The 23256-nt window shown below is 46.6% G+C and overlaps 1 protein-coding gene across 1 annotated transcript in view; it reads right to left on the bottom strand.

The window, feature by feature from the left end:
• The window catches only part of LOC148539613 (electrogenic sodium bicarbonate cotransporter 1-like), a 325398-nt gene that overhangs the window by 228150 nt on the left and 73992 nt on the right, over positions 1-23256 (bottom strand). Inside the window, exon 2 of the mRNA XM_088451237.1 lies at positions 6063-6223. Coding sequence (XP_088307363.1) covers positions 6063-6223 — 161 coding nt within the window. The remainder of the gene's footprint in view (positions 1-6062; positions 6224-23256) is intronic.

The raw sequence follows: 23256 nt of genomic DNA, 5'->3' as shown, positions 1-23256 counted from the left end.
CCCCGGAGACTGGCATCCGTCGTGAGCAGGACCCAGTCCGGGATCCAAAAGGGGCGCCCCTTGACCAGATGAGCTGTCTGAAGCCACCAAGCCAAAGACTGCCGAACCTCCGGGGACAACACCAGCATCTGAGAGCGGATCCGGTGAGGTAACCCGTTCCATTCCCATAGAATCAGCCCCTGCAGGGGCCGGGAATGGAACTGGGCAAATTCCACCATGTCGAATGTCGACACCATGGACCCCAGAACTCTCATAGCCGAATGGACAGACAGGCGGCAACTGCTCAGGCAACTGTGTATCCGCAGCTATTGGGAGGAGACCTTCTCCTGAGTCAGGAAGATCCTTTGCTGACGAGAATCCAGCAGGGCTCCCAAATGAACCATCCGCTGTGATGGAATCAGGGAGGACTTTTTCCAATTTATCAACCACCCGTGCGCTTGCAGGCAAGCGATCGTCAGGTGGAGATGTTGAAGCAGTACCTCCGGAGAACTCGCCAGCAACAGGAGGTCGTCCAGATACGGCAGCAGCCGTACATTCTGGTTCCGAAGATGTGCGGCCATAACTGCCATAACCTTTGTGAATACCCTCGGTGCCGTGGAGAGGCCAAAGGGTAGCGCCCGGAACTGATAATGATGCTGAAGGATAGCGAACCTCAGATACTGCTGGTGCGAAGGTGCTATCGGAACATGGAGGTAGGCGTCCTGGATATCCAGGGACACCATGTAATCCCCAGGTTGCATCGCCAGAATGATGGAACATAACGTTTCCATCCTGAATTTGGGAACTCTGAGGAATTTGTACAGAGACTTCAAATTGAGGATAGGGCGATGAGAACCATAGGGTTTCTGCACCAGAAACAGAGAAGAATAGTACCCCGTCCCTCATTGTGATTGAGGAACGGGAACAATGACCCCTGCTTTCAGCAAGGACTCTATAGCCTCCTGAATCTGTAAAGCCTTGGTCTTGTCCCGAGAAGGACTCGTGCAGAAAAACTGGTGGGGCGGTCTGTGCCGTAAAGACAGGGCGTACCCCTGGGAGACCACTTCTTGAACCCAGGTATCCGTGGTGGTATTGTGCCAGCATTGGGCAAGTTGAATTAGTCGGCCTCCCTCTCTGGGGTCCCCCAGAGGGAGGCCCGTCCCATCAGGCAGAAGGTTTATCTTCCTGCTTGGAAGAAGGGCGCCTGGCACTCCAGGCCTGCTTCTTGGGCTTAGAAGCGGCCTTGGTCGCCGACTGTCTCGGGAAGGACTGACCTTTGGCCTTGCCCTGAACCCGAAAGGACCGAAAGGCAGAGCTCCGTACCTTAGTAGGTGCAGAAGCCGAAGGGAGGAAGGCTGATTTAGACTTAGCCAGAGTATCCACTATTTTGTCCAAGTCTGGACCAAAAAGCAACTCTCCATTAAAAAGGTAAGGCCTCCAGGCCCTTTTTGGAGTCTGCGTCAGCTCTCCAAGACCACAGCCACAAGGACCGACGCACCGACACAGCTGTAGCCGACACCCTAGAGGTCAACAGGCTCGCGTCCAACGATGCTTCCCCAATGTAGGAAGCCATATCCCTCATTTGTCCCATCAACGGTCTCTGGATATCCGGAAAGGTATCCTCCAAAGCGTTGGCCCAGCTCTCGATGGCCTTAGCCATCCAAGAGATGGCCATGGACGGAAGGGCCACAGCCCCAGAGAGAGAGTAGATAGACTTTAAACAAGCCTCCACTTTCCTGTCCGTGGGTTCTTTCAGAGAGGTGATCGACGACAAAAGCAACGTAGCGCTTTTAATTAAGTGGGTGACATGGGAATCCACCGCAGGTGGAGTTTCCCATTTCCTGCAATGAGCCTCAAGAAAAGGATAGTTGGAAGCCAACCGTTTCTGCGGTTGGAATCTCTTGCTGGGCAACTGCCAGGCCCCCGCCATATGATCAGTCAACTGGTCGGACAGGGGAAAAACAGTCGAAGCTACTTTGGCCTTTTTAAAATTAGGGTACTTCGACCTGGGAGCCGGCGCATCCTCCTCTATATGAAGGATGGCCCGCACCGCCCTAACCAATGCCGGCACATTAATGGAGGACTTAGCCTCCACCTCCTGGGCCCCGGCATCCGAGTCAGAGTCTTCATGGATCTCCCAGTCATCCGAAGACACGTCTGTGTCCGTGAACTGCGCTGCCAGTGAAACCGGAACGGGTCGCTTGGACGCCTTTGGGGGCAAATCACTGTGCAACATTGACTGAAAAGCCGATGACGAAGCCGCCAGGCTCTGAACAGAGCTGGAGAGGACATCCACCCAGGGAGGGGGTACCGTCTGAGGATACCCCTGAAAGGGTACGATCGACCTCTGCGTCACCATGGGATACTGCACTTCTCCTTAATGTTGTGCATATTATCTGCTGGTATTCCCTTAAATGTTATTTTTTCTTAAGGACTTATACTGTATGTGTATTTGCTGGAAAATATTTAATTTGCTGGTAGCTATTTACATGTTGGTTTTCTTTAATGCATTGTGTGCTCACCTGCGGATATTCATCTAAATGCTGTTTTTTCCTTCTACATTCTTATTGGAATATTTGCTGGTTTCCTGCAATGTAAATTTATCTGCTGGTGTATGGTTAAATATTAGTTTTCCTCTAACTGCACTGTTTGGTAATGTATATAAATTCATTTAAGAGCTAATGACGTTACTGCATTACCTGTTAATTGTTGCATGGTTTAATGCTTGACTTGACCCTGTGTGACCTCAGCTGGCAATTTTTCTAATTCTGCATAGACTGTAGTGCACCGGCTATATTAGCAGAAAATAGTCTATGCAGAATTAAATGGCTCCAAGCAGAGTAATACACATGCAGTCTTGGAAAGTACTTTGTAGTGCACAAGCTATATTTGCAGAAAACAAATTACTTTACCAGCCTACATGTGTATTACTCTGCTTGGAGCCATTTAATTCTGCATAGACTGTTTTCTGCTAATACAGCCGGTGCAGGATGGGAATCATTTGATGTTTCATTGGAAACATCGGTTAAATGGTTTCAATTTAATTCAATGTTTCATTACCATTGCAAGATTTATCCCCCCATGTTTTTCCCTGCTTGTCCAATGATTTTTTATTTTTTGTAACACTGTGTGGTGCTGTCACTGCTTTGGGCTTCCAGCTGGCTCTCACCTTGTTTTATAGTCTATTGCAACTTATGAAGATAGTTCAAAACACACTGATGAGGCTATGGCTGCTGCGTGCTTGCTGCTGCTGGGGGTGGTGGCTGACAGAGTGACAGACACTCTGGTCAGCCAATTAGCAGCAGCACATAGGACAGTCCCACCCCTGGTGCACTGTCACTGGTGCTGCTCTCAGTGAGCCCTGGTTGGCTGCTGGGGTATCTGGCTGCTGCAGCTATTGGTAACTGAGCTGTCAGTCTCACAGTGTCACTGTCAGGCACTCACTGCATGTGCAGGACAGACCCAGCGGTACCCAAGTGTCTGGACTCTGTGACAGCAATTGGTGAGAAGCTGAGAGAGAGGGAGGACTTGAGGAGACAGGGGGCGGAATTCAATTGATTCCAGCCCCTATCGCGCCCGACGGAGCTATTCAATTCTTGCTCCTCTCGGGCCGATCAGCTATCAGCGCTACATTTCAGCTCGCAGCCCCAGGGGGATGAGAGCTGAAATGTGTGAAAAGTGACCTGTTTGGGCGCCCAAACATCACTTTACACGGTCGCGCCCAGCACTTTGGTCGGGTTTAGCTGCTTTACGCGGCTAAACCTGACCTCTATGGGCGCGATCAGCGTGAAAAACGACAGCAATTGAATAGCGGCCCTCGATCTCCTGTCACTTTAGACGGGAGATCCAGACCGCGTAATCAATTGAATTCCACCCAGTGTGTTTGCCATGATATAGACAGAGACTTAAGCTGAGGGTGGAGAAGAGACAGAGAAAAAAAAAGAGGCGGCCCTGAAAGGGTAAAGTCTGGAGAAATGGACAAGAGTAATTAAATTGAGAAAGAGAAGACAGTGAGAAGGAAGTCTGTCAGTGTTACTTGTTTGTGGAGGTGGAGGACATTAAGGTACTGTACCACTATCACCAATAACAGGATCAGTCAGCTACACTGCCAGTGCCCTGCCAGCAGTAACACATAACACTTCTGCAATACTGTCTGTCACTAGTAGTGCCTTGCCAGCAGTAATACACAACTCTCCTGCTATACTGTCTGTCGCTAGTAGTGCCCTGCCAGAAGTAATACACAACTCTCCTGCAATACTGTCTGTCAATAGTAGTGCCCTGCCAGCAGTAATACACAACTCTCCTGCAATACTGTCTGTCACTAGTAGTGCCCTGCCAGCAGTAATACACAACTCTCCTGCAATACTGTCTGTCACTAGTAGTGCCCTGCCAGCAGTAATACACAACTCTCCTGCAATACTGTCTGTCACTAGTAGTGCCCTGCCAGAAGTAATACACAGCTCTCCTGCAATACTGTCTGTCAATAGTAGTGCCCTGCCAGAAGTAATACACAACTCTCCTGCAATACTGTCTGTCACTAGTAGTGCCCTGCCAGCAGTAACACAACACTTCTGCAATACTGTCCGTCACTAGTAGTGCCTTGCCAGCAGTAATACACAACTCTCCTGCAATACTGTCCGTCACTAGTAGTGCCCTGCCAGCAGTAATACACAACTCTCCTGCAATACTGTCACTAGTAGTGAGTACTGACAATACAAATAAAATGGCACCACCCAACAGTCATTGTGGAAACACTTTGATAGGAAAGATAATGAGCCCAAAACAGCTATTTGCAGATACTGCAGCAAGAGAATAAAAACATGTGCAAACACATCTAACTTACAATGCCACCTTGAAAACAAACACCCTCTTGTGCCGCTTTGTATGTATGCATGCATGTGTGTGCCTCCATGAAGATAAGCTTATTTTAAAAGTTTATTTGTCTATTATATGTTTAAATAGTTTGCTTAAAAAAAAAAAAATCCAGTCAATACAGGTTCCAGAGAACCAATGTTAATATCTAAATAATATTTTGTATTCAATGTTAAAAACATCAGTACATCCAATGTTTTCTTTCGATGTCCCATCCCTATGGTGCACTACAAATACTTTCGCAGCCTGCATGTGTATTACTGTGCTTGGACCTATTTAAGTCTGCATGGACAGGTGTATTCCAATTAACATACAGTCGGCAAGTGTTGTATTTTCCACATAGAAAAATATGCACTGCATAAATACCTGTAATTGCAGTATATGCTGCAAGTGATTAGTTTCTATTTCCTCTATATTGCTTTGTTTCATATATCCTTCTTCAAAGTGCTTAACAGTCAGTATGTGGTTAGTCATATTTTATTCTTTTTCTCCTATTTCCTGCTCTTTGCTTGCCAGCTGAGGTCACCGGTAGAGGACAGGGGAATTGGTTACTGCTATACGGGATAACCCCCCACACAGTGAATGCCAAGCTTTGCAATTTGTTACACTTTATCTTGTGAATTGTAATCATCTGAAGTTGTATAAACTGTGCTATACTGTAATTAGTTACTTCATGACACTGTAAACCGAATTGTATCCCTTGTACTGCTTTCTTTCGGAGAAGTAGCTTCTCAGCAAATCTCATTCAGAGACAATTCAAACTGTCCATTCATTGTTAGATTCCTTTTTATTGTTGCAGGAAGTGTTTTCGAAGAACAGCATATCCGGTCGTGTGTCTGTAAATAGGAGAACCGTAGGCTTGCCTCTCTGTCACGGTGTGTCCTACCTCAGCGAAGGGGAGTTCAGCCACAAGAAAGCATAACAACCACACCTGAACCTGGTTCTAGTGGTGCATCACTATACAAATTCTCAGAGCATCACAATATATATATATATATATATATATATATATATATTATAATTATTGTATTCATTGAGACAATATTATTATATTGATCATACCTACTTGTTAATATCCTATTTTATACTCGATCCATATGTTCACACACACATTTATGTTGCTCCTCGGATAGTAAGCATTTTACACTACTGTGTTAATAAATCAGGGGAGGCATGCAGATTTTTATAGTATCAAACTATATTTTACATACCTATTATTTCCTTAAATGTAGACTTTTCTGAATCCAGTAAAACTATTCCTCTTTCGATACATGTTCTTAGCTCAAATAAACTATGTAATGTAAGTGTGGTAACGTGAGGTTTACTCCACCTCTCTCCTCCATCTTCAGTTTTCTCTTCAAATCGAATCCACCTATAAAAAGAACATATCTTCCTTAGCATGGCTCATTAATTATGTAACGTGTGCTAGAGGACTTTCACTGCTTATTGTGGTGCTTCTGTGTTTTCTTTATCTGCGATTGTTTTTCTACAAATTGTTTGTGACTTGTAATAAAAACTAAAAGCATCTGAATAAATAGTTTGCATTTCACATATATATATATATATATATATATAGTGCAAACGGGAACAGTTAGGGGTAGATTCAGACAAACCCATTTTGCAGATGGATCTTGCGATTTTTACCATTACACATACTCTGGATTGGCAGAGGCAACTATAAGCAACAAGGGGTAATTAAATCATATGCAACTTGTTCTCACCTCCATTTGTGGCTGAATGGGTGCAACTGGGCTGCCATAAGACATTTGCACTGAGGCTAAGTGTTATGAGGGCATCTTGTGGGAATGCAGGCTAAATTGCATGTGTAGAGTTGTATGTAAGCAGAGATCACTCTGATTTTTGATGGATCCTTTGCGTAAGTGTTAGGGGCTTGATTCAGAGATGGACGCAATGGCGATTTTTAAGCAGATTAAGTAATTGTGTGCCTATGCGTGTAAGGTGCACGTGCAGCAATTGCTTTGCGATTACGCCTGCAGAGAGGATCCAGTGAGTGACAAGTAGTGGTGAGTGTTTAAGGAAGGTAACAGGGGGCTAAGCTAACACAGGTTTGTCTGGCCATTTAAACACTGTTTAATGGGCATTAGCTATTGCAATCTCCTCTGCAGCATGAGAGCTCTCTGCATGTCATGAGAACTGCAGTGTTTGCAGCTGGTCAGAATTGCCACATATGCTGCATGGCTGACTGATCTGCATCAATTTTTATGCTGTTGTACATCATCGGATGGATTCCCACTTGTGACCGACATGCTTGCTATTCTGAATCAGCCCTTAGGGGTCTATTCATCATCACAAATAGTCCCATTATACATGCATAAGCACTAGTTTTCCACATTTTTAGTAACAGGCCCATTCATTATTAGGGGCCTAATGGAGTCATCTTGTATTTAGCAAACTCTGAAAACTGAAAGTTTTTGGAGTTTGCTTGCAGGAACCTATACCATCTTCAGATGATACTGGTTTCTGGAGCCCTGCTACTTTCTATGGGAAGGAGATCCAGATTGTAAAGAGAAATGCATTCAGATTATGGTGAGTTGGATACCAAAGTTCCGGAGCATCTTAGGGGAATCTTGATGTCGGAATAAGCCCCTAAGTGAGTATAAAAAACATTGGATTACAATACACATCTATATTAATATAATTTAATGTAACCAGTGAGCAACTGCTGAAATTAAACTAAAGGGATGTAGGAAATTATACAGTTAAATAACTTGTGCACAGGGGCGTACAGATGTGTCCACATGCACCTTCGTTCCACCAGTGACTTTTTTCTCAAAATACAGTATGCGACACAATTACAATGCACTGGGGCGTCACTAGGCAGGTGATACCAATATGGCAGCTTCTCCTCAGTAACCAGGAGCCGGACACTGCACTGAGAAGGAGTCGGTGGTTCTGGGAGAGACTCTGGGGGCAGCCTGGTATCTCTGGGGCCGCAAGGCTATGCCCCTTCCCACCTTTGGCATAGACAGTGTATCTATTTGGTACACAGTGTTCTTTTCTGCACAAGTACACAGACCAAGGATGTCGGCAATCATGTAGTTCTGCATCTGACTAGGGCCCTCATCCAGAGCCGTACGCTCTGAGCAGAGCGCACGCTCTGAATGAGGGCCGGCCTCCATGAAAATGGAGCGTCCTCCCGGACGCTCGTATAGCTGTGGGTGACCACCCACAGGCTATACGAGCGAGCAGTTTGATGGCCGCGATGGTCTTGACCATCGCAACTGCGAGCCGGAGCCTGCGGTTGAGATTTTCAACCGCAAGCTCCGGAGTGATTTTGGCTCTATCAGAGCCAAAATAACTCCCACTGACATCACTAGTGATGTCAGTGGGCCGGCTTCTGACGGGAGGCGTTCCCGTGGAAACGCCCCCGTCAGGAAGGCACGCCCCCGGCATGCCTACCAAAGGGGGCGTGCTGTCAATCAACATCGACAGCACGCCCCCTTTGATCAGACACAACGAGCGAAGGACTTTCCTTCGCTCGTCGCGTCTGGCGCATGCGCACGATGGAGCTCCCTCAGTCGTGCGCATGCTCAGTCCAGAACATCGACCCACTTGCGAGCGGACAGCCGCTCGCGAGTGGGTCTGAATCAGGCCCTAGGTCACTAATTTGGGTAAAGAAAGGCAAAATACAGATTTTCAACATGAGCGACCACACCATATTTTGCGCCACGTATCTTTATGCTTAATCTGTGACTTTATACCAATTACTTTGTTACAAAAGTACTACTCTAATGCAGACCCTCCTACATGACTACCCTCTTAATTTATGATTGCAGCCACTTGTGGTGAAACACTCTTTACATCAATTACCTAGTTCAACAGAGGTGACTGCAATCATACATTAGGTGGGAAGTCCAGAAACAGAGCATTTTGTAGAAAATGAAAGGGGTCATGTTGGAGGGTAGGCTAATGTGCCAGGTACACTGTAAGCACTTTGTGTCTGGCTACAATGCTGACATAAAATTTGAGCCTAAAAGAGTATAAATCGCTACAATCAGAGGCGTAACAAGGCTTAGTGGTGCTCAAGGAAAATTAAAAAATGGTGCCCCTTGAAAACGTTTCTTTAAAATTTCGGTGTCGCTCCAGTCTCTTCCCCCCCTCCCGTTTCTCACAGCTTCACCCACCCAGTTTCCCTCATTCCACCCCCACTGTGTCTCTCAGCCCCCTTGTGATACCTACCAGAACACTGTTTTTAACCGTTTATAAGCCTAATGGTCCTAAGGTACCCGCTGAGTGGACTGGCCATGTTGCTGAGGTGTTGCACCCAACGTTGTGTGTGGAGTCCCTGGATCTGATACCCCTTTCAGACATAAATTCCCGGCTTCAACCCGGTTCGTAACCAAGGACACTGAGCAGGGGTTGAAGCCGGGATACCCCTTTCACACAAGGGGGGTGACCTGGGTTCTTCCCGGGTCGTCACCCTTTACACCGGACCCGAATCTTGCAGTGACCCGTGTCTTTCGGCATTCAGTGGGCACTTGGAGATGATCTCATCTCCAAGCAGCACTGTCCCCAGCCAGTTTGTTTAAGTCAAGACCCGGGTATCACCTTTCACACTATAACCAGGCCATCTACCTGGGAAAAACCCCGCTAGCTAGCAGGGTAGTGGACCCGGAAAGGTCAACCTGGGTTGCACTTTTCAGACTTACATCACACCCAGGTTGTTGCGCAACCTGGGTCTGATGCGCAAAAACCCAGGTATTTGGCATAAGTCTGAAAGGGGTATGAGTCACAGCGCCGTGTTGAGGTGTAGCCAGAGGCAGACCCGAGTGGAACTATAGTCCAAGCACCGCCTCCCCTCCATGCTGGTCAGTAGTGTGAGGGACAGGACCTGGAGGCGAGGCAGTCCGTGAGGAATGTTGGTGAATTCTCATGTGGCGGGCATAGAAATCCATGGAGGTGGCTCTAACAACAGAGTACAGAAGCAGAAACAGATGGCCCTGGAGGTGGAGACCTGTACAGCAGACCACCCCCTGGATCAGCCCGTCAGTATTCAGACTAGAGTCGGGAGCTGCTGATATCCTGAACTACACCACAGATCAATGTGAGCATGGAGAGGTATGTATAATAACATGATTCACCCCATCACACTCCTCATTCTGCCTGTGTAGGGAGAAGTTATTCACGAATAAATACTGATGATGCAGCTGCCTGTGTAGCGGACTTCAATCAGAATTGCACTTACATTTTCTAGTCAGATATAGGAGCCAGTACTTTTAAAATCCAGGACATATTTTCTCAAAACATAGATATATGCGTATAATCCATATATCCTTCAATAGAAGCCACAATATTATATATACAGGGAGCTCATATTTTAGTCATATGGAGAGAATCACTTATAAAGAATAGTAAGGGGTAAATTTACTAAGATGGAAGTTCTATTTAAGAAGTGATGTTGCCCATAGCAACCAATCAGATTCTACTTCTCATTTATCTAGCACCTTCTAGAAGATAATACCTGAAATCTGATTGGTTGCTATGGGCAACATCACTTATTAATAGAACTCCCATCTTAGCAAATTTACCCCTAAGCATCATTCTGCCAGATTGACTGGATAATAGGATCTCTAACTATTACCTATTGTAGTTTTCCCAAGAATCCATATCATAAGTATCGATACCTATTTAAAACCTCTATGCAATCCTGTCTATACCTTCTAAAATTGTCGCTATTTAGCGTAATGAGTTGCACACTAAACAAATGCTTTCGGACTTTGAGTTAGGGGTGAGCGGATTCGGTTCTACTCGGTTCCGTTCGGATTTAAAAACCGAATCTTATTGGCTATCCAAAACTCGTGACAGCTGATAAGATTCGGTTTTTAAATCCGAACGGAACCGAGTAGAACCGAATCCGCTCACCCCTACTTTGAGTGTGGTTCCAAAGCACAAAAAGTTATTATTCAATATAAAAACACATGGTTACACGCTGCGATCTAAAGACAATGAGCGCACATAAATCATACAGACCCAAAGTACAGATGTTACATACGCAGATACTGGCATCAGCAATAGAAACCTCCGTCAACAGCACAGCAAGAAGACTCCCGACTGGGGTCAGAGAGCGCACATATATACATTTACAGGGATAGGCAATACAATAGAACAGATTGCCATGATTCCATTGGTTCTTCTTAAAGGTGCTTTTGTTACAGGATAGTTCATAGGTCAATTCAAATGGACACAAGTCAGCCTCCAACAGCCCTTTTACCCGCTGCATGCTAATCTAAGCTGGTAACATTACAAAGTACATTTTAATGTTCTAACTCTCTATAGTCCATAGTTTGCAGACACATGTTGGGATCTTCTCACAGATGATACCGGAAATCTGTTGAGACACAGTGGATCAGTACAACACCAAACACTGTCTGCTTACCATGTACTAAACCTTAGATATCAAATAACCTTTATTTCACAACATTAATAATTACTGTAATAAACCTTGAATATTACACTTTAATACTAGGGAATCTTTTATGTAAGTGTGCAAGTATTGGGGAATTGGGAAAGACACTAGTTAGCGCTGTGCGACTATGTGTTTTTTGGAATACACCGTGGTACGTGGAGAGGACTTTTAACGTCTTTCTCTTGCATGGGAATCGCACGACGCTATATAACAGCATCGCCGTATGTACTTATAATGGGCGAGATTCTCTAAAATGACGCTGGGCGGCCAGTCGCAAAATGGCGTCTCATAGCCATTCGCAAAATGGCGTCGCCCCGATCTAATTTTATACCGATCTTGTCTCAGCCAATTATCCGGCTTCGACATAAGGCAATAACAACAAAAGTTGGTTACTCTAACTATTTTGAGATGTGGTGCATACACACGGTCAGATTTTTTTTCAGATCTGAACGATAACGATTTAAAAAAGCGATCAGTCGTTCATATCTGAAGGAAAATCTGACATGTCTGAACGTTGAACGATGCGCGTTCCCGATATTCAGATAACGATACCCGACATCTGATGTGTTTGCAGTCAAATTTGGACTATTCCATTCATTTTAATGCAGTCAAAAATCATTCATAGTTCAAATAAATTCAAATCATTGGTCAAATCGTTCAGATCATTCATCTGATACATCTGACCGTGTGTATGCTCCATTAGTGTTTGTTTGCAATAGCTGTTTACTAGTGCAAATTTTGCTCCTGAACTTCATTATACCAAATTTTTGATAGAACCTATTAAATGATCTACAGAAACCATATAGGTAAATATCCAGGTGGAGAATAGGTGTCCTGTCATTCCTAATATACCACAGGTATCCCTGGAGTTTCTAAACTATATATAAATATGTAAAGAGCCATTGGTGTACATTGATTATCTTTCAGAAAAACCATATTGTTACAAGTCGCCATGGCATCTTGTTGAACACCTGTGCTCTGAGCGGTCCTCATCAGTCTGTTGCTAGGAGACAAGGATGCCAGGGTGCTTCTCCGTGAGGTCTCCCACCTGACTGCTCCGTCACCAGGATCCTTCTCCTATTTACTCCTGCTGGTTCTCTGCTGCAGTGTCGGCTATAGCATTCAGTACGTAGCTTCCGGTTCCTGTGTGTGGAATTCGTCCTCGTGTTGTGTTCCAGTTCCTCCTGTCCAGGGTGCATCCCAGCTGTCTCAGCTGCACTGTTGCATCTGAGTGTTCCTCACCATTACCATCACGGCTTTCTCCGCTGTACTGCGGTGTCTGACCAACTCACTGTAAAACAACATCTCAACAGTCTCAGCCACACTACAGCGTCTGAGTGGACTTCTGTATATTTCATCTCAGTAGTCTCAGCCGCTCTGCAGCATCTGAGCTGATTCTTTGTGTACTGCGTCTCAGCAGTCTTAGTCGCACTGTAGCTTCTGAGTGGACTTTTACTACACCTCAGCAGTCTCAGCCGCAGTCTTTGTGGACTTCTGTTACTACACTTTTGTTTACTAAAACAACAGCCCTCAAGGCTGCTACCCAGCCTCAGGGCCGCACCTCAGCCAAGTACACATCAGCCCCCAAGGTTGCTACTCGGCCTCAAGGCCACATCTCAGCCAAGTACACATCAGCCCATCAGCAACTCTTACTGGTCTCCTGAGACTGATTCTACCTTGTGATTTACTCAGGGGATCATAACACATATAAACTATTTCCAGTACAAAAGCTTTGGGGAAACTCTCCACACCATTTTGTCAAACCCAGTTTGCAGCTACCAATGGATGTGCACCTACGAAGGCCTAGCCAGGCAGGACTACCAGGATTAGCCTAGTGTTAGGAAATATTACAAAACAAATTGCAGTTGTATGTATATATATTGAAGTTTTAACCTATGTACTTGTAAGTTTATTGTATTTTCAGGGTGTTAACCCTGCTATTAGTCTAAGCTAGGGTTGAGGAAAATATAAGATCGTAAAGTAAGTGTTACTTTAAATAGATGTATTGCTTGGTAACAGTTCCCGAGTTTTGGTACTTTAGAAATACATTTAAAGTGTTGCAGAAACATATGATATTATATTACAGAGTGTGATGTGTTATTGCTGATTTCAATAACAGGAAAACATATAAATGCAGAGTTCCCTCTTAATAAAGAGAACATTGTCTTGCTTATTGTATCAATTTCCTGTGTTTGGATTGGGAACCACCTGCCTCTTTGCTGTAATCGAAAATAGACGGGTCGACACTACAAAGCGGCCCACTCCGATGTTGGGAAGAAAGGAAAACAGAGGGCCTGATTCAGACCCGCTCGCAAGCGGGTCGATAGACCCTAATGCGCATGACGGAGGGAGCTCCGTCGTGCGCATGACGGAGGGAGCTCCGTCGTGCGCATGACGGAGGGAGCTCCGTCGTGCGCAGGACCCGCATAGCGACAGCCAAGCTGTCGCTCCGGGTCTCGCACCAAAGGTTGCGTGCTGTCGATGGTGACTGACAGCACGCCCCCTTTGGTGGGCGTGCTGGGGGTGTGGCTGCCAGACAGAGGCGTTCCCATGGGAATGCCTACCGTCTGGGTCCGGCCCAACTGACATCACTAGTGATGTCAGTGGGAGTGATTTTGGCTCTGATAGAGCCAAAATCACTCCAGGGCTTGCGGCAGCGAGACCCTACCGCAAGGGTCTCGTCGCAAGCCCGATGGTCGCGATGGTCTTGACCATCGCGACCATCATCATGGACGCTTGCTATAGCTGTGGGTGGTAACCCACAGCTATGCGAGTGTCCATGAGGCCGCTCCAAAATGAGGTAGGAGGGCCATGATTCAGAGCGAGCGCTCTGGTCAGAGCGTCCGGCTCTGAATCAGGCCCAGAGTTCATCCACACTTTATCACTCCCACCAAAAGAACTGAGTAGTAGTACCACTTAACCGGGTATTACACCATCATCCTGTGTTTACCCGAGCCCTGTGTCTTCAGTTCCACCCCCTTCCTTGTGTCACTTAATCCCAGCCCCCACAGTGGCAGATTTTCATGGACACTCACAAGTTTGTATCAATAATTTTAAAGAGGTTGCATTCAGTTCCAACAAATGACAGCAAAGTTATCACCTCTAGTCCATGACATTTATCTTAGTTTGTATTTTGCTTATTATATAACACATTATAGAGTCAGTGATCGCGCTGAGACGAAAAAAAAAATGGGTCCCAGGGATCCTGCACTTTTAAAAATTGGGGTCCTACCTGACCTTCTCTGGGTCCCATCTAAATGATGCTTTTCAGTAAATCTAACAACTTCGCAACTACAGCCCATGAAGCATGTACTGTATCTGATTACATTGGCCCAATGGGAAAAAAACCAAACACAATGGCCCCAGTAGGAATAAAACCAAACACATTGGTCCGCACATGAAAAAAAAACATACACATTGGCCCCGATAAGATGATAAAAATAAAAAATAAAAAAAAGACAATTTGGTTCCCACAGGAAAAAATAAAACACAATTGCCATTGACAGGGAAAAAAAACACCAGACCCATCAGCTACATGATTTCATGTCACCGCATCACCATTTCTGGGTTCAGACTGTGGCTGAGCCACCTGAAAAAGACCAGTGCTGCCAGACTACAATGATGCAGCATGGTGGGTGCAGACAGAAATTAAGGGGTCCGTAGAAATAAACAAGTAGAGCTCCCCAATCAGAGGCACACAGATAGGGCAGAGGCATATAAGGGGAGGTAGGTTATAGGGACATAAGGGGGCAGGCAGAAGCACACAGTGAGTGGCCGGACGCACATATGGGGGATGGGCAGAGGAACACATGGGGGTCGGGGCAAAGGCACACGTGTGGAAGGGGCTAGAGAGTGACAAGTAAATATATAAAAAAAAAAATTAAGCATTAACAGACATACCTGGTGGTGGGAATGGGGGTGGGGAAGTCAAAGAAATGCAGACACTGATTTTATATCATACTTGCCAACTCTCCTTCATTGTCAGGGAGACTCCCTGAAATAGTAGTAATCTCCCCGACTCCCTGAAGAGCCTAGTAATCTCCTTGATTGCACCTTGCCCCCATTATGAAGCAGTTATAGTTATAAAAAAAATTCAAATTGGTCATTAGTAGAATTTCCCTGCATTGGTTATAAGGCAGAATGATCCCTATGGCTACATTTTCTAAAAAAGTATCAATGTGTTTTCATCAACAAATAGATCTTACTAACTGCTTTAGGGCTCATTTACATGTGGATGTAAGTCAGTTATATGACACGCCTCTCATATGTAGCAGTACACACCCACTTTACCGCCGCGCTCATAGGTGGTGCTTCACAATCTCCCTGAAATGCTTTTTCAAAAGTAGGCAAGTTTGTTTTATATACTACCAGCAGCAGGGAGTGTGTTGGGGGCAGCTCTAGATACTCCCCAGGGCCCGGCAGCAGTGACATAAGATTGTCATTACAGTGCGCCGGCTGCAGGGAGCTCTCAGTCGACTCTGCAGTACTTTATAAATCAGTGTGGTGAGCAGTCTCGGGACCTTCCCTGCTCACCACACTTAGCTCCGCACAGCCGCCGCACTGAAAGGACAGGCAGCCATACTGATTCACAGGCTGCCTGTCACACAATGCTGCTGGGCTGGCGAATATGGACAGGTATATTATTTATGTAAAGCAGCCAGTCACTACAAGCACTTAGGACTATTCCACAAGCCCAGTCATAGGTATATGTGACCTGATATAATCCCAAAATAGACAACACTCATGGGTGCCCTCCCTATTGTACCAACTACAGGTATTGGTGGTGACCATCAGGCTGAGTTTCCCCCCCATGGGTGACAGCACTTACACTCGCCACAGACAAGGGTGAGGACCCCCACATAATACAGGCCACAGACAGGGGTGAGGACCCCCACATAATACAGTACACACACAGGGGTGAGCGCCCTTACATAATACAGTACACACACAGGGGTGAGCGCCCTTACATAATACAGTACACACACAGGGGTGAGCGCCCTTACATAATACAGTACACACACAGGGGTGAGCGCCCTTACATAATACAGTACACACACAGGGGTGAGCGCCCTTACATAATACAGTACACACACAGGGGTGAGCGCCCTTACATAATACAGTACACACACAGGGGTGAGCGCCCTTACATAATACAGTACACACACAGGGGTGAGCGCCCTTACATAATACAGTACACACACAGGGGTGAGCGCCCTTACATAATACAGTACACACACAGGGGTGAGCGCCCTTACATACAGTACACACACAGGGGTGAGCGCCCTTACATACAGTACACACACAGGGGTGAGCGCCCTTACATACAGTACACACACAGGGGTGAGCGCCCTTACATACAGTACACACACAGGGGTGAGCGCCCTTACATACAGTACACACACAGGGGTGAGCGCCCTTACATACAGTACACACACAGGGGTGAGCGCCCTTACATACAGTACACACACAGGGGTGAGCGCCCTTACATACAGTACACACACAGGGGTGAGCGCCCTTACATATAGTACACACACAGGGGTGAGCGCCCTTACATATAGTACACACAAAGGGGTGAGGGCACTCTCACCCTCTCCCACCTGTACCGGGCCGTATATGTGCTCTGGGCCAGTCTCTCACCTCCACCTGTTGACTCCTCCGGATGAGAGGGCCGCGAACCACTGGTCCAGAATACACAATATATGCAGCGCACATAGCATGGAGGCCTGCAGATCCGGGTTATCGTGCAGCTGCCCCTTCTGGAGCAGTGTACCAAGTTCACCACGGGGGCTGCCATCCGGACTGTGTATGTACCGGAGTCTGTGCTGCAGTGTACCAAGTTCCCGGGATACGTGCGGTGTATGTACCAGGCGGTGCACCTGGCAGCCGTCAGGTAGCACCCACTCCCCTGGTACAGACACAGGCAGAGCTCCCACTCAGGCCGCTTACACACCCTGATGGCCCTGGGTGTGGTTCCCGGCGGCAGCCGCACAGCGCTCACTACTGTACCCTGATGCCGTCTTCTCTCCAGGTCATGAAATGCACTGTAGTGCCGCTGGCTGGCCTGACTCCACCCTCTATTTTTTATAGCCTCCAGCCGGGCCAGGCTCTTCAATTCCTTAACGAGGAGGCAGGGGATTGGTTGAATCGGAACGCGTCCCTGGGGACCCGCCCATTCTAGAAAAGTGAGGAGTCCCCGGTCCTAAATGCCGGGTAAAATATGCGCGTATCTGCGATCACTGGAGAGTTCAGACAAAATAAAATAATAGAAGTGGGTAACACTGATTTATTATCTGCGAAATCTGCCTATACAATACTAGTCAAGTCTATAAGGAACTCTTTGATAAAGCTCCCAGCATAGGAGTGAAACATGTCAGAGGAATAAGACATTGCTTCTATTGTGTGGACTAATTTAAAGGACCCCGGCTACATTTCTACGGATACGCTAAAGATTTTATTCCTCAATACCTGCATACTACAGCAGCACTGCCATCACTCCGATAAAGCCCATTAACAACATACGGCTGGAGACCTCAGCTGAACACGGTCATTAGCCCTGGAGAGCCAGGTAACAGTGGGCCTGATTCAGACCCGTCGCAAGCGCTGAGCGCTCGCAACCGGGTCGATGGTGGCCCAGAGCGATTGCGCACGACGGAGCCGGCTCCGTCGTGCGCATGCGCGAGACCCGGATAGCGACGGGCAATCCGACGCTCCAGGTCTCGCACCAAAGGGGGCGTGCTGTCGATGTTGAGTGACCCATCAGGGAAAGAAGTTGTGTAATGACAGGACTATACTGATTGTGTGTATAGGGCCAAGTAGTGGCAGCAGCCCTCCCTTACTAAGATCAATATCTACAGGGTCAGAGTAAGTCACAACTCCAGTGTCCTCACACTAAAGCTGGGTACACACTGACAGATACATTGGCCAATCAATTGATCGGCCAATATATCTGCTGCCCGTCGGGCAGTGTGTACTCGCTATATGTCGGTGAACGTCGGCGTTCATCAACATATCGCATTGGCTGTGCTGTGAGGAGGGGGGCGGGACACACCCCCCGCACTCCGGGACCATACCCCCTGGTCACCGGGACCTGCGGGCAGGGACAGATGATGGTTGTTCAGTGTGTACGAACAACCATCATCTGCAGATATATCTGCAGATCACTCGACCTGCAGATATATCTGTATAGTGTGTACCCACCTTAATGCTGGGTACACACTGGCCAATATATTGGCCGATCAATGGATCAGCCAATATATCTGCTGGCCATCGGCAAGTGTGTACGGGCGGTCTGCAGAACCAACCGTACATACACAGCGGCAGCCACAGGGAGGGAGGCGGCGGCCCCATCTCCCTGTCAGCGTGACCCACGGCTGTTGGATAGATGATGGACATTCAGTGTGTATGAATGACCATCATCTAAAGATATATAGAGTGATCTGCAGATATATCTTTTAGGTATATACCCACCTTAAGGGGTATATTTACTAAAGTGTGGGTTTTTTGAAGTGGAGTTGCACATGGCAACCAATCAGATTCTACTTATCTACTCATTTATCTAGCATTTTCTAGAAAATAATAGCTAGAATCTAATTGGTTGCTATGGGCAACAACTCCACTTCTAAAAATATATATACACTAATATGTACAGTATATACCGAGACACATATACATGCACAGACAGAAATACATAAACACGGAGACACACATGCATACACAGAGATTTACCTGACTCATGTACTCTCCAGGTTACATCTAATTTCCTACACATCTACTGTACCTTGAGTACTGGATGTGAGAGTGGGGGAGTAGGAGTCAAACCTGCTAATACCCTAGTGGGTGCCGCAGTAAACCCTGCCACCATATTGGTGTCACTGTTAGCCCCTTTCTTGCAGCCAGCATAGGATCAGTGCAAGAGAGGTGCTAGCATTGGTATCAGTGCAACTATGTCCTCAGTTCTGACAGGGCAGACTATACAAACATTAGAAATCCATATCGATTAAAATATATACCACACTGTCTACAGGGATTCTGAACAATTCACTTCTCAATAGAAGTCAGCAATTTTATGAGGTAAATCTGGGGTGTGTGTATCATGCTTTGGAGAAAGATAAAGTGGAGAGGGAGATGACAGCTAGGAACTGATTGATTGGTTTATCTCTCTCTACTTTATCTCTCTCCATGGCTTAGTACATCTCCCCTAAAATGTAACACACACAAAAAAAAAAATTACTGGGGTCCACCAGAGCCGGATTAAGGGCCCCATGGGCCAGTGGCAGAAAATGTTCAAGTGCCTATTGTGAGAATGGGAGGAGCTGTGACCAGTGCTGTGTGGGTGTGACCTGTGCCATGTGGGTGTGTACACCCACCAAACTACCAACCTCAATGTCACCTTAACTACGTAAAAGTCTAAAAATGACATCATTTTGTGAGGAAAAGAGAAATACAATTTTAATATTTATGATTTATGGCTAACTGTCATGATCATCGGTGGCTCCAGAAGTGGGGCTGCAGCGCAGGTCAAAATTCAAATAGGGGAGCCACACCAACTGCCATTCCATATGCTGCCAAGCATCACCGGCCTAGACTCACTGGTAGTAGATGTGGCTACCCTATATGAATTTTAGTCTGCGCTACACCCCACTGGTCATGATGATGGGTCAATTTTTATGTGGATGCCTGAAGCTGCAGTCCCATCCACCCCATTGGTAATCTGGCCCTGTGGTCCACTCAGATTAATTTGTGTGACTAATGCCCCTTTCACATCTCGAAAATAACCCGGGTTATTGGCATGCTGAGGCGGCTCGACTCGGGTCGATGTGCAGTCTAAAAGCACCACTTTGGAATAACCCGGGTCTCACTAATAGAGATGAGCAGGTTCGGATCTCAGAGATCCGAACACACCTGAACTTAGGGGATTCAAGTCAGATCCGAGCCAACTCGGTTTTCCCACCTAACTCGGATCTCAAAACGAGGCAAAACATCTTCTTCCCGCTGTCAGATTCTCACGGGTTTTGGATTGTATAAAAGGTCCCGGGATCGCCGCCATTTTTCATTCCGGCTGTGGAAAGTGAAGAGGGAGGGAGCTGGGAGCTGTGCATAGAGGCTGGCTACAGTTGTGTTGTCACTCAGGGGCTGGCTTGCTTAATGTCCATAGGGGCTGGCTGGCTGTTGTGAGGTTGTCCTGTCCATAGGGGCTGGCTGACTGTTGTCCATAATCCATATAGGGGCTGGTTGGCTGTTGTCCTGTCTATAGGGGCTGTCTGGTTGAGGTCCATAGGTGCTGCTGGCTGTTCTGCTGTGTTGTCCAGGGGGTGCTCTGTCAATCAGGGGTGCATTTCACACCCACTGTGAAAAATAATTAAATATTTTGTTTATTTCTGTGTGTGCATTAGCAACGTAGGTACACAGTAATTTATCAACAGGCTACTGCCTAATTCAGAGGTCCTCTCCCCCCAAGTGCCCCCCAAAAATGTGTGTGCATGTTAACAATCCACACTTATCCGCAATGTAGCTGCACTAGGGGTGTTGCCTGTGTCATTTATCAAGGGGTTGCTGCCTCTTTCAGGGGTGCTCTTCACTTCCACTGTGAAAAAAAGAAAAACTATTTTTTGTGTGTGCGTGTTAGCCACACTTATCAGCAACATAGGTGTCCAGGGGTGCTGTGCTGCCTGTGTCAACAGTGCATGTTTTAAAGGTCTCCTCACAGAATCACAAGTAAAATAATTATCTTCACCTGTGGATCTTTTAAAATGTATCAGTCAGTAATGAATACACCTGTGCATCTGCTAGGTGACCTGTAATATGTGAACTGTGTTGGGTCCTGAGGACCGAGTTTGAGAACCACTGTTCTAAGGGGGACTGTAGGGTCAACATGTGGGTCTGTAGAGAAGGCAGCTGGGCACGTGCACAGAGAGAGGCAGAGTATATAAATAATCACTCTCCCCAATGGTCAGGGTGCTGTGACAGAGCATGCGGTTAGAGGGCGGACCAGCACTGAGGAGGTGACCGGCTTTCTTGAGGAGATGATTGGTCAGACAGTAAAGCAAAAGCACTGTCTGATCGTACTTCAGCAGCACTGTCGAACTGGAATTCGCATATCTCCTGGCCAGACTCTGAGAAGGGGAATGCTGGGCAGAGGCTGGGGTAAGTGCCTGTATTCCAAGCTGATAGCTGCATGCCTCTGCAGACAGTGGGCCTGATTCACTACTAGAGATGAGCAGGTTCGGATCTCAGAGATCCGAACACACCTGAACTTAGGGGATTCGAGTCAGATCTGAGCCAACTCGGTTTTCCCACCTAACTCAGATCTCAAAACGAGGCAAAACGTCTTCTTCCCGCTGTCAGATTCTCACGGGTTTTGGATTGTATAAAAGGTCCCGGGATCGCCGCCATTTTTCATTCCGGCTCTGGAAAGTGAAGAGGGAGGGAGCTGGGAGCTGTGCATAGAGGCTGGCTACAGTTGTGTTGTCACTCAGGGGCTGGCTTGCTTAATGTCCATAGGGGCTGGCTGTTGTGAGGTTGTCCTGTCCATAGGGGCTGTCCCGGTTCCAATGGTCATGGTGCTGTGACAGAGCATGCGGTTAGAGGGCGGACTAGCGCTGAGGAGGTGACCGGCTTTCTTGAGGAGATAATTGGTCAGACAGTAAAGCAAAAGCACTGTCTGACCGTACTTCAGCAGCACTGTCTTTCCGAAATTCGCATGTCTCCTGGCCAGACTCTGAGAAGGGGAATGCCGGGCAGAGGCTGGGGTAAGTGGCTGCTGCCTCGTTCGGATGCTCTCCCTCCCAAGTGCGCCCCAAAAATGTGTTCAATCAAATAATCTTTTGTTTGTTTGTGTGTGTGTGCGCGCATTGGCCACATTTATCAGCAACATAACTGCGTAGGGGTGCTGTCTGTGCCATTTATCAAGAGGCTGCTGCCTTGTTCAGGTGCTCTCCCTCCCAAGTGCCCCCCCAAAATTAAATCAATCTTTGATATTTGTGTGTGTGTGCATGTAAGCCACATTTATCAGCAATGTAGCTGCGCAGGGGTGCTGTCTGTGTCATTTATCAAGGGGCTGCTGCCTTGTTCAGGTGCTCTCCCTCCCAAGTGTCCCCCAAAAAGTAATTGAATCCTTCTTTTGTGTGTATGTGCACGTTAGTCACATTTATCAGCAACATAGCTGTATAGGAGTGCTGTCTGTGTCATTTATCAAGAGGCTGCTGCCTTGTTCGGGTGCTCTGCCTCTCAAGTACCCCCCCAAAAATTATTAATCAATCAATAAATGTGTTTTTTTTCTGTTTGTGTGTGTGCATTAGCCATGGCATCACAAACGCCTCTGCTGAGATCTGCATAAACATTTTCAAAGGTGAAAAAAGAGGATATGGTTTAAAGAATGGAATAAAGCAGCTAAAACTGCATTCTCTGATTATAGTGTCCCTACTCCCTACCCATGGCCCCTCTAACTGAATTTCAGTGATTCAGAGGGGCAACTCCATGCAACCGTATTCCAGAGTGCAGCTGCTCCTCCAGCCCAGGTCAGAAAATGTGAAGGGGGTGTGGTGATGATATGAACTAAAATGGATCTCACATTCACTTAAGTGAACAATGGGAGCACAGCTGTAATTTATACACAACACAGGATGGGATGACGATATAGGCTTGGGTGATGGTATAATCTGGGGTGAAGTATACATCATCTTCTTCACACAATATTAATTGGTCACCACTGGAATCCACCATTACAGGTGCCTCTGTAATTTTTGCACGTAATTAACAGTAAAGGTCTTTCTCGTAGAATTTGTAGTTTATTTTGATGGGCATCATCTTTTCCACATTTTGGGGAAGTAGTCTCAGGCCGATCACTGACAAGGTTCCCAGCTGTGCTGAAATCTCTTTCTGAGTACACACTAGAAGGTTGGCAGCTCAAGTACAGCAAAGGCAGTTTTGTGTAAGGGCCTCCAAATTGACTCTTTTTCCTGTCAGTAGTTATTTACATC

Source organism: Taudactylus pleione, unplaced genomic scaffold, assembly GCF_031769625.1.
Source record: "Taudactylus pleione unplaced genomic scaffold, aTauple2 ptg000025l, whole genome shotgun sequence".
NCBI lineage: Eukaryota > Metazoa > Chordata > Amphibia > Anura > Myobatrachidae > Taudactylus > Taudactylus pleione.
Note: the sequence above shows the minus strand (reverse complement) of the source record. Positions and strands in the feature narration are given on the sequence as shown.